The sequence below is a fragment of the Muscardinus avellanarius genome (assembly GCF_963383645.1).
Source record: "Muscardinus avellanarius genome assembly, chromosome: 8".
Lineage (NCBI taxonomy): Eukaryota > Metazoa > Chordata > Mammalia > Rodentia > Gliridae > Muscardinus > Muscardinus avellanarius.
Genome location: NC_137794.1, coordinates 53327707 through 53340639, shown reverse-complemented (window position 1 = coordinate 53340639; position 12933 = coordinate 53327707). Strand labels below are relative to the sequence as shown.

General features: G+C 35.9%; 1 protein-coding gene across 2 annotated transcripts in view; it reads left to right on the top strand.

Moving 5' to 3' along the window:
* The window catches only part of FBXL4 (F-box and leucine rich repeat protein 4), a gene marked incomplete at both ends in the record, with an annotated part of 61445 nt that extends 56236 nt beyond the window's left edge, over nucleotides 1-5209 (top strand). For both annotated transcript variants that reach the window (XM_080700381.1, XM_080700380.1), the window contains one exon: nucleotides 5046-5209. In XM_080700381.1, coding sequence (XP_080556507.1) covers nucleotides 5046-5209 — 164 coding nt within the window. The remainder of the gene's footprint in view (nucleotides 1-5045) is intronic.
* Between the last annotated feature and the right edge of the window lie 7724 nt (nucleotides 5210-12933).

Here is a 12933-nt window from a genome sequence, read left to right as displayed (position 1 = left end):
AAAACAAGCTCTCACTAAATTGTAGAGGACCTCAATAGGTAGCTGTGGCTGGCCACAAACCTGAGATCCTCCTGTCTCGGCCCCCAAAGTACTGGGATTACAAGCGTACACCACTACGCCTGGCATAAATTTGTTTTAAAGCCTGTTTTCTGGACACTAATCTTAGTCTTGGACTTTTTGCAAGGAAACCACAAAGAAACATTAAATAAAAATTTTTTCCTAATAAGACTGCTTGGTTTGATAGATAGTGCAAGATAGAACAGTTAGTATAGGGGATAATTATATATGTATATTAGTAAAATGGACAGTAACATAATTTTATAGTTGAGCCTTCCAAAAGCTCTAAATAACCATTAATTCTTAGTAGAGCTGTATTTACATGTGCTGTATTCTCCATTTTCATTAAGGACAGAAAATAGATAAATCCATTTGTATAATGAATTCATTAGATTTCCTTTTTTTAGTGTGTATTTATATAAAGAAACTATTTTGTGGGTAACCAAGATCACATAATCTAAGAATTGATTTTTATTTTCTAATATACACTTATTGGTGCGTTGTCTCTCCTAATGTAGCTGAGAGTGAAGGAACATACAGCACTGGTGAGCTTTCCCCACTCCGAGTGCCTTTCTCTTCCCTCCGCTTCTCCTTACATGATATTGAGGTTGGCACTGATAATTTTACATATGTGCATAACTTTAGTGGAAGTGTTTTCTTCTTTGGTTTTCCCTTCTGCCATCCAGTGTCCTCTCCTAGACCCCCTCCATCACTCCACTGGTGTTGTTTCTCTTCCATGATCTAGAGTCTCTCTTGTATCCCAGTTACTCCCTAGCTAAGCTTCTTAATGTTAAAGCTCTTGATAAAGGAATGTTGTAAAATCTCCATCCCTGATTATTCTAGTTTTTAGGAATAGTTCTATCTGAAAGCAGATCAGTAACAAATTCTTTCCAGCTGTGGGATTCCTCAAATCCTTGCTACATCACCAACAAGGAGCCCTCTGAGATCCCTTACTTCTTACCTTAGCCAGCGGTGCTGGCAGTGCTGCCATAGTTGTCCTTGCCCACATTGTTGGCACTTTGTAAACTTTCATATCACTCAAACTGTTTTCTGGCAACGTATTAATACTAGTAAGTCATAAGTACCTATATATCCTTTCCTGGCTATTAAACATTCAACAAAAGGAAAATCTGAAGATTTTCAGCACCTGTGTTTGTGGTGTCAGTTAAAAAATCTCTTCACATCCAGGTTTATGATACAGTTATTGGCTATGTAGTTGCATGTTACTTATTCAGGTCATTTGTAGGTCTACATCTGTGTTATATTTTACTTGGTTTTTACAGCTCAGGCATTGTATATCACTTTCCTTTCATCAATGAGGGTACTGGTAGCCAGCAGTTAATAAATGTTAGAGCAAGGTAGCACATGCTAGCATTGTTTGGGTGGTTTATTGCCACACCACAAGCACTTATGTTGTTGTTCTTTTCCTTTCTACCTGTCCTCCCTCTTGAATTATCCTAAACCTTGTATAAGAGAAATTTTTGGAAGATTAAGAAAAAGAATTCACAAGGAAAACAAGGAAAGGCAAGCCCAGACTTTTTTAAATGAATGCACACCTCACTTTTGAGAAGAGTGTTATTGTTGGTTAAAATTTATTTTACCATTCCCTCATCAAAAAGAAAAAAAAATCATATATGAGTAGTAGCCAGCATCTGGAGGAGATACTGCAGAACCACAGAGGAGTTAGAAACGTTGATTCTAAGCCATGCACCTTGTGATGAGCAGTGGGGCTGGTTGTCAAGTTACCTAACTTTGGCCTATTAAATGTATAAATGACTTTATAGAGTCAAAAAAGAAAAAGGAAAAGTATAATGACTCTTTTTACAACATCTGTAACTTTCATGAGCACAAAAGCAAGGAAGTGTAATTAATTATCTGTTAATGCCATTAATAATTATTGATAAAGACAACTGTCATGGAAATATGTTTGAATATCTTAATCAAATATAAAAAGCATCGTGAATAATAATATTATAAAGAGCATAGTAAATAATAATATTAATCAATAATTAATAATAACATTAATGCTATAAACTGTTCCAATCATATATTAACTGATTTAATCCTCACAGCTTTATGTTAGGTAGTTACTGTTAACCACAGATGAGAAAACAGGCTCAAATAGATTAATTGATTTGCCCAGGATCTTATAACTCATAATGGTGCAATCTAGACTCTAGTCTCCTAACACTGCATTATATTTTCTTTATTTGTTGTTTGGTTTTCTTTTATCTGTAAATGTTAGAATCCTTTTTTTAATTTTTCAAAAAAAGGATTTTCAGTTTAATCAAATCAATAGTCATTATTTTGTCATTGTTCAACAAAATATGTGTTACACTGAAAATACTGCTCATCAGTACAAAGCTGAGTAAGATATGCTATGTTCCTACCTCCAGAGATTATTATCTAGCAAGGAGAAAAACAAATATATAAATAACTGTAGCGCAAGCCAGAGACAAGTCCATTTTGATGAGGCTCAGAAAAAAGGATTATTTGTGTTTAGAGAAATAAGTAACAGCTTTATTTAAGAGGTTAATAGATATTTTAAAAATATCCTTGAAAAGTGAATAGAAAACGGGAAGGCAGGTCATTCTAAATAGAAGGAATAGCATGAAGCAAAAGTATACAGTTGAAAATACAGAGTATTTTCACAGGAAAAAAAGTATCAAGTTTGACTTACCATGTCAGAATAAGGAGGCTTTAATGAAGACTTTGGAACATTCTGATGAGGAACGTGCACATAATTAAACTAGGAATAGCTATTAACAGGATTTTAATTAGGGTGCGAGAGACATATTTGGTGTCCTGTTTTAGGAACATTAAACTGGGAACAAGTAGCAGGTAGACTGGAGAAGGAAGAGATCAAACTCGGAGATTTGCTGCAATCATCCATTTAATGGAGGTCCAGACCAGGGGTGGAATTGGTAAATTAACCAATCCCTCTTTATTCTTTCATCCACTATACATTTATTGAGATGTCCTCTATCAGGCAGTGTTTTAGCACTGGGGATCTGATGGGTATGGCCCTGCCTGATGGAGTAAGCCGACTGAAACATGACTGCGTCATAAGTGGTAATGAAACAAAAGTGCACAGTCGTTTGGAAACATAGGACAGAGGACCCTAGTCTAGTTATATTTTAAATCTTTTCCTATACAGGCATTCTCTTAAGCTTTATGAAACTCATAGTTTATTGAGAAACTCAGATTCTAATGGGCAAGACTAGCACATAGAAAAGAGTCACAACCCTGGGTAAAGGGAGAAAAAAAAAAAAAAGACCACATTGCTAAGTGCTTAGGTTCTCTGATTTCACAAAACAAAAGCCCACTTGAAATAAAATTAAGCATATGCAAAAGAAAATTATTATGAAGCTACAGTTGTATCTCTCAGATCCTGTGAATAGAAGCTCTGGCTGGACCACAGAAGGGACTAGAAAGCCATCAGAAAAGTCAAAGACACTTTTCTCTCCCGCCCTCACTGCCCCTCTCCTTTTCCCATACTGTGTGCTCCAGCACCTGTCTCCTGCTCCACCCTCTGCCACTCTGTTCACAAAGACTTTTATGTGTGCTTCTTGCCCTTAATTTTGTCTTGTTCTTCTCTTATAGTACTAATCATCTCTGCTTTTCTATAACAGCCAACTATAACAGCTGTAGCCCAGGTTTATGTCTTTAGAAATAGAGATCTATGGACATTGAAGACTTTTCTGAAACACAACTTAAAATTTACAGGGAAGCCCAGTCATGCTGTCACACTTATGCAACCCCGGTACTTGGGAGGCTGAGACAGGAAGGATTTGAGGGCAGTCTCAGCAATGTAGTAAGACCCTGTTTCAAAAACAACAATATAAAGGGGTGAAGTATAGCTTGGAGGTAGAGTGTCCCTGGATTCAATTTCTAGTATCACAAAAAATAATAATACTTAAAATGTTTACAGTAAATTTCCAGAGAAATGTGGATTGGTTTAGCTTAAGACCAGTCACGGACTGAGTGACAGAATGGTTACAGCTCCGAGTAGAAGCTCTGCTGGACCTCAGAAGGGACTGGAAAACCATCAGAAGGTCAAGGACACTTCTCTCCCACAACAGGGAGGGGAGCAGGAAGAAATTGGCAAAGAATGAGGCTTAGAGTAACATTTCAGATAATCTTAATGCCTCCTGTATGTGTGTGCGTGTGTGTGTGCGTGTGTGTGTGTGTGTGTGTGTGTGTGTGTGTGTGTGTGAGAGAGAGAGAGAGAGAGAGAGAGAAAGAGAGAGAGGATTGTGATAGGTTTCTTTCCAAAAAGACTATAATTAAAGCAAGGTATGTTTTATAACAGATAATCTTTTAGAATCAGGTGATATTTAGTATCTATTAAATGCTTGCCATGGGTCCTATGTTTTGCATAACTTATTTAATTTAGCTAACAAATATTCCATAATCTGTTCAAATTTAACATGAGCTAAAATAACTCATTACCCATCATCTCTCTTTGGCTAATACCATTTCATACCCGCCACTCACTGTAAAACTTATCAAATCATTCTGTATTTATTTGCTCTAAACCCTGGTTGGTAAGTTCCTGAAAGCAGACACGTGTCTTACGAGTAAGACAGATGCTCAGACAGTTCACAGAGTACTTGCTTGGTAATTATACTGCATGGAATTAGAGATAGAAGTATTATAGGTATCATTGACTGAATAGACATGGGGGTTATGGAAAATGAGATGTGATGAATGTTTTGTACTGGGGTGACAGAATTTGGGAAATCTGGAGGAGTTGATGGAAGAGTTCAGAGGTAGGATGAAGACGGGGCAGAAGTTTGGTGGTATTCAGGTCCTAGATGTCACCTTGCCTGGAAACACTCAGTTCCTTTTTAAATGGAATCATTTCACTATGAAGTCTTTTATCATAAAAATTACTTTTAATTTTAAAAGGTCATGTATTTTAAGTGTATTTCAAATAATAAAGGAACTCATTTTACTTAAGGTGTTTATTTTGTTTTTTCAAACAGGAACAAGAATGGTAAGTCCAGCATCCTTAAGAAAACTCCTGGAGTCTTGTAAAGAACTCTCCTTGCTTGATGTGTCCTTCTGTTCACAGATTGATAATAGAGCTGTGCTAGAACTGAATGCCAGCTTTCCAAAAGTGTTCATAAAAAAGAGCTTTACTCAGTGACTTTGTACATATTCTGTCATTAAAATCAGTGTGCTTTTTCTAGGGTTATATTTTAGGGTTGGTTTCATTATATTTTTATTTAATTTTTATAATGATAAAAATTAAAACACTTGTAGATTTTAATGGAAAATGTGAAACTACCCATTGAATCAAGTAAAAATGTAAAGATATATTACAACAAAATATTGCAAGCAATTTTCATCAAGAATATGTGAGTGGCTGAATATTTTACCTTATGTAATCAGAGATATTATGCTTTAATCAACAATCATGTTAATAAAAGAATAATATGGAAACATTTTTAACTTATTTTAAAGGGATACTTAAGCAAATATCATGATATTTATGCAAAAATAAAGCTGAGTCTCTTCACACCTCCATGTAAGGATGCCTCATTAAGCCTTATGACTTGCAAGTATTTTGTGTTATATGTACAAAATTGTCAGAGCTAGTTGAAGGAGACATTTTTCCATCTAAGATTTTTTTAAACTGACACATCAGCTGTTCAACTGGAAAATTAGTAGTTTTTTTACTTGATGTATTTATCTGTTTCACTACTATGTAATGCCAATATCTAAAAATGAGGTATGATCAAGAATGAGAGGTAATGGATCAAACTGGAGAACATTAGGTTAAGCAAAATAAGCCAGACTCAGGAAGTCAAGAATTATATGTTTTCTCTCATATGTGGATGCTAGAGAGAAAAGGGGGAAGAAAGGAAGAATGGGTCTCATGAAAATCAAAGAGAGACCAGTAGAGTCAAGGAAAGTGACTGGTGGAGGAAGAAGGGGAGACAAAGAGAGGGGGAGACAAAGAGAAGGGGAGACAAAAAGAGTGAAATTGACCGAATTATGTCAGGTGAATGTACAAATGTATCACTAAATTCCACAGTATTATGTATAACTGTAATGCATCAATAAAGGTGTGTGTGTGTGTGTGTGTGTGTGTGTGTGTGTGTGTGTGTGTTTTGTAGTACCAGGGATGGAACCCAGGAGCATTCTACCTCTGAGCTACACCCCAGCCCTATTTTTTATTTATTTTGAAACAGGGCCTCCCTGAGTTGCAAAGGACCTCAATAAGTAGCTGAGGCTGTCCACGAACTGCGATTTTCCTCTCAGCTTCCTAAATGCTGGGATTACAAGCATGCGTTACCATGCCCGGCTCAATAATTATTTTTAATTAAAAAAATCTAAGAAAAAAAAAACAAGAAGTAAATTACTAATGGATCTAGATTTTTCAACTATAAGCAGATACCTTAAAAATTTGCCAGAGGTAAAGGTTTAAGGCTTCAGAATTACACGTGTGTTTTATTTATATTTATTTTATTTATATGTAAAAATTCATCTATATGCTTTTTCCTTATGCTCTGACACCTTAAGTGATTAGAATTCAGCTACAATTCAGAAGAGGTAAGAGGAGAGGGACAAAACAAACATTATTTTTTAAATAATTAATTGATTTAATTCTACTATAAGTAGACAGAAAAGCCAACCATGTTGACATATGTTTGTAATACTTGTAATTCCAGTACTTGGGAAGCTGAGACAGAAGGATTGTGGCCAGCCCCGGCAACTTAGTGAGACTCTGTTTAAAAATAAAGAATAAAATAAGGCCTGGAGGTGTATCTCAGAGGTAGAATGTCTCTGGGTTCAATCCCCAGAACCACACACACACTAGAAAATATTTTGTGGCATGCAAAGGCAGAGCTGTTTTAATTAGGGAACTATTATTAACTGTGTAGTGCAAAAAATTTGTTTTTCAGCTAGGCATGGTGGCTCATGTTTGTAACTTAGGAGGCTGAGACAGGAGGATCTCAGGTTCCAGAACAGCTTCAGCAAGTAGTAAGACTCTCAGCAACCTAGCCTGACTTTGCTTCAAAACAAAAGATGAAAAGGGCTTTGAGGTAGAATGCCCTTGGATTCAATCCCCAGTAACCCCCCAAAAATTGCAGTTTCTCAGTTTTCACTAACCATATATCAGTTGTTCAGTAGTCATCTGAGGCCAGCTAATAGTTATTATGTTGGACACATTGATGAAGAACATATCCATCACTGCAGAAAGTTTTTTTTTTTTTTGCATAGCAATACTTTAAAATTTCTTGTGTTGTAAGATATACTTATTTAAGAAAAAGCACATTAGCACTTAGTAGGCAGTTGTTGAGGGTACATACATCAAAGCATTTTTCCCTTAAAATCCGGCTTACATACATATTTTTAATGCAGAGGTTATATTAATATTCTAGTATTTTAGATTTTATAATATTACATTTTAGTCTATAAAAGAATAAATAGCCGGGCGTGGTGGCGCACACTTGTAATCCCCGTGCTTGGGAGGCAGAGACAGGAGGATCGCATAGGTTCGAAGCCAGCCATGCTTCCTGTTTCCAAATAAAAAGTATAAAATAGGTCTGGGAGTGTAGCCCAGAGGTAGAAGGGCTTCCAGGAACCCCAGTACCACCAAAAAAAGAAAAAAAATGTATGTAAGAATTGCTGCCTTGGTCATACCCATAGTATGTCCCACTTGGTTTCCTGTTTGATGGAAGTGAGGAACATTTATTCTCCAGTTCATGCACTCAGTTATCTTCTATTGTCATCCACTAAGATTTTTATTTTATTCATGAATGTATATAAACATTTTAAAGTTTGACTCACTGGAGAGGAGATGTAAAATTGACTACCGTTTGAAGTTTACCTTTACTAAGTCTTCATTAGGAAAAACTTTGTTCGAGGTACTATTTTTCAGTACTTTTCATTTACTAACTCAGTCCTCACAAGCAACCCTATAAGATAGATGCTATTACTTGCTTCTACTTACAGATGAGAAAACTGAAGAAAGATTGAAGAATTTGCTCATGATGGTACAGCTGCCAGTGACAGAGCCAGCTTCTAAGCCCAGGCCACTTAGCCTTAGAGACACTGCATTCAACCTGTGCTTTTATTTTTTTTAATTTGCTTTTATTGGTGCATTAGAGTCTCACAATGTCTAGGGTGGCTTCTGGTTCTAGAGCAGATGTTAGGAATTCTTTTCTGTAAAGGGACAGATAATAAATATGAGGCTATGGGCTAGAGGCAAAGTTGAGGTTATTATGTAGCTACTTGAATAACTAAAGAAAAAACTTTTATAAAATTTTATTGGCAAAATTTAAAACCTAATGAGAACTTTTTTCTCTTTTTTTGGTGGGGGTAATATGGTTCTACTGATGAGAAGAATTAAATGCTCTGGGGATTGTGTTTCACTAAATTAAAGTTTAAAATTAGTGTTTCTTGTCATCAAAATTGTCTGCATGAGGCCCTAGGTTCAGTCCTTAGCACTGTCAAAAAATACTTTTGAAGCCGGGCGTGGTGGCGCACGCTTGTAATCCCGGCGCTTGGGAGGCGGAGACAGGAAGATCACACAGGTTCGAAAACCAGCCGCGCTGGCTTAAGAGACCCTGTTTCAAAAATATAAAATAGGTCTGGGAGTGGAGAAGGGCTTCCAGGAATCCCAGTACCACAAAAAAAAAAAAAAAAAAAAAACTTTTGACCATACATATTAATCTACTAATGCTGATCTATTATAATGTCTTACATATTTCATCTTTGAAAGTTTCTTCTTTAAGATAAATATTAAGTAATTTAGTCCATGGAGACAGGCGTGGTGGCTCATGCTTGTAATCTCAGCATTCAGGAGACTGAGACCAGAGGATTGCAGTTTTCGGGCAGCCTCAGCTATTTAACAAGGCCCTTGCAACTCAGACCCTGTTTCAAAATAAAGACTAAAAAAATATATATAGGGCTGGGGGTGTAGCTCAGAGGTAGAATGCCCCTGGGTTCCATCCCCAGTACTGCAAAAATAAATAAGTAAATAAATAAATGAATGAATGAATAAATGAATGAATAAATAAGTAAATAAAATAATTTAGTCCATGAGAATATGATTTTGTTGAGCATATTCATCACTTGGAAGAAAGACATTGATTAAATTGTGTCAGGTTATTTCTTGATATTTTTCTCTCAGGATATTATTACATTATAGTTGATAATTTCTGATTAGAAGTTAGGTAGAAGCTACTCAGTTGCACAGTTAAATGTAGTTTGAAAAGTGGAAGTTTGCCTTGCATGTGTATCAAGGCCTAAAAAACGCTACTGGACCTGAAGGTGGAGCTACAAATGTGGATGAGAGTAGAGATCTTGATGCTTGCTTTGCCTTTTCATAGCACAGGAAGTATATAGAGCAGCTTGATCTTACTTGTGATTCAAATAATGTTAATTGTAATCAAAATAAATGTGTTTCACATATAAGCACATATAGGTTTTGCCTTGTATTTTGGTTGAATTAATTACATAGCACTATTAAGTCTGCAGCAAAAGCTAAATTCCAAGCCATTCATTGTGAGACTTAATCCCACACTTATTTTCATAATGGTTGAGGGCACCTCTTCTTATACAGAATAATTTTAATATCAGCACTGAGCTCAAAAGTTCATCAGAAACTACTACTGAGCCAATTAACTACTTTATGGGAGAAAAGGAACTGTTGCTCTTTCTGTGAGCAAATTAAATTCACTCTTGACATTACTAGTTCAGTTTCAAAAGATTGAGTAAAATACATTCGACATAGTACCTACTGATGAATGATACAGTAAATAATCATAGGTTTTTAATACCTTACATTTCCACAAGCATTGCTTTATAAGTTTAATCAACTAAGTTGGGTGGGTTTTTGTTGGGGTGTGTTTTTTTCTAATTAATTTGCACCATATATTTACTGCTACATTTTAGCAGATCCTACTTCAGGTTGTATAGAATGCATGTCTTCTTAGAAAATATTCTTGCCTGTAACTGTTCCACACAATTCATTGAGACTGACTCTTCGATCACTACAACCTTGGCCTTGACTCATCAAATAAACAATAACTAGACAGTATCAGCAATATCCGTTGACTCATCAAGAGACAAGGAAAACCACTAGGTCAGTTTCCTTGTTTGTTTTTTGTGGACTGGTTATGTTGTTTTCAGTGTTCTCGATTCTTTGAGCAACTTTTCTTGCCAAAAAGCTAATTTAATAGTCTTAAGCAAGTTTACTCTGAACACATTTTTTTCAGCTGATGTAATCAAACAATTTAATTAACTTACCATTGGTAAAAGGCTTTCCTTTCTTGGATAACAATAGAGTCATTTAGTTTGATTGCAGCTTTGCTTTTCTTTTTGTAAATTAATTCTGCTGTGTTGAATTACCTTGCTTTAAATTTTCTAATTGTTCTGGCCATAGCATTCCTATGAACTAAGAATATTGTGATGAATATTTCATCTGGTAATTCTAACATAGGTTTTGTTTTTTGTTTTTTGTTTTTGTTTTTGTGGGTCTGGGGATGGAACCCAGGGGCATTCAACCTCTGAGCTATAGCCCCTGCCCTATCCATCCATATCTCTCTCTCTCTCTCTCTCTCTCTCTCTCTCTCTCTCTCTCTCTCTCTCTCTCTCTCTCTCCTTCTTTCTTTCTTTCTTTCTTTCTTTCTTTCTTTCTTTCTTTCTTTCTTTCTTTCTTTCTTATTTTTTGCAGGTCTGGAGATGGAACCCAGGGGCATTCAACCTTCGAGCTACACCCCCTGCCCTATTTTTTATTTATTTTGAAACCGGGTCTCACTGAGTTGCAGAGGGCCTCAATAAGTAGCTGAGGCTGTCCGCGAACCGCGATCCTCTGGTCTCAGCCTCCCGAATGCTGGGATTACAAGCGTGTGCCACCAAACCCGGCTCTAACATAGATTCTTTAAGAATAACTATTGCATGTTAAACTCCATACTTTGCCATCTAATTTCATAACAAAATAATCCTTACTCTGCTGTGCCTTGAAAATATATCACTTGAAGTTTACTTTTCTCTCTTTCTCTCTTTCCTTGCTTCGACATTATGGGTAGACACTGAAAATAAAAAGAAGAAAATTGTTGCATGATATGTGTGATTCTCAAAATTCTGGTAGTTCAAACTGCATCTTTGCAATTTGTAGTGTGCTCAGCAGCAGTGCAAAATGCTGAGAGCACCACATACAGAAGTCTACTCTGCCATGGTAGTGTGTAAGAAATCAACACTACATCAATGATGAATGTGGCCAGATTCCAATAAAATTGTATTTATGGACATTGAAGGTTGACTTTAGAAAGCTTTTAATGTGTTACAACATGTGTTTTTTCTTTTATTTATTTCAGCCTTTAGTAAGTGGCAGTAAAAGAGCAGACTGGATGTGACTTTTGAACCAAATTTACAACCCTGATCCAATGTATTCTTGAGTCAGTTAATTGCTTTAGGTTTGTCCATTTCTAATTCTATAAACCACATTCAAACCTGTATCCTATGTATGTACACACACACACACACACACACACACACACACACAACTGAACCCAGGGACATTCTCCCTCTGAGCTACGCCTTCAGCCCAACTTTTATTTCTATTTTGAAACAAGATCTCACTAGGTTGATGAGCCTTTCACTACTTGCTGAGGCTGTCCTCAAGTCTGTGATCCTCCTGTCTCAGCCTCCTAAATACTGGGATTACAGCAGTGAACCACTATACCTGGCTCAGGCCTCTATCTCTCATTTTATCACTTAGAGTTTAAAATGAAGAACAATATTTTATTGCCTTAGAGGAAACAAAAATGTTTACCACAGGAAGAATTTATGTAGAGGCTTCATTTACTAAAATTTGAATTCAAATGATTCATTAGCTTTTGCAACTTGCTTAATTTTTTTTAAATAATTCATAGTGTTTTGCTAAGGTAAATTATTTTCAGAGGCTTGTAACAAAGTAATATATGTCCCTGATCTGTTTGAGAGTACAATTAAATGATGCTCCTATATAAATTGCTCTGAAATAAGATCTTAAAAATATGCAATATAGGCAATTTATATTCTTTCCTATGGATTTTTTAGTTTTGAACCAAAATGTAGAAAAGAAAATCTGACCACAATATTTTTATATTTTGATGTTTTCCCAAAGTTAGCTAACACCTAAAGATATTTGCAAGTATAATACTACTAAGCAAGAAGAGTCAGTAAAAATTACCTTTGGCTACCATGTATATTAATATTGTTTGGCTTTTCATTTTTTCCTTGAAGTTATTAAAGGATGCCTGTTACTAAAAGACTAATTTTTGTTTTCAAAGCCATTTATCACACATTATCAGAGTTACATTTAGTTTTCTTGTAGCACATTTGATATTGATATGTCATGGGAGCTTTCCTTTTTAAGCACCCTGAAAATAGTGTAACTGACCCTTAACTGTCAATCATCACCTCATTTGCATGTTGACAGTATACTACTAGAATTCTAGGCAATAAGTATAAAACCAGAGCTGTTTGAATAGGTTGTTTGGGGCAATAGCTGACATTCTGTTAAGGGTCTACTTACTTCATTCAAAGATCATGATATATTGCATTATTCCCAAGATTGGGAATGTCAAATAAGGCTAACCTAGTCATGCTCCTTTGGACCATGAAGATGAAGGACAGGAGTTTTAAATACACATTTAAAAAATAAGTTTAAAGACAGGGAGGAAAACAAATTTTTCAATAGACTTACCAAAGTCGATGCCATTCAAGTCCCTTCGTGGTTGCCAAGAAATGTCATGGTAGAAGGGTTGATGTCCAGAGCAGTTCACAGAGGGAGAGAGAACATAACCCAGGCCTGGCAGCGTCCTGGGCTTATGTAACAGAAAAGGATTTCATCATGGGCCAGTCAGAGACATA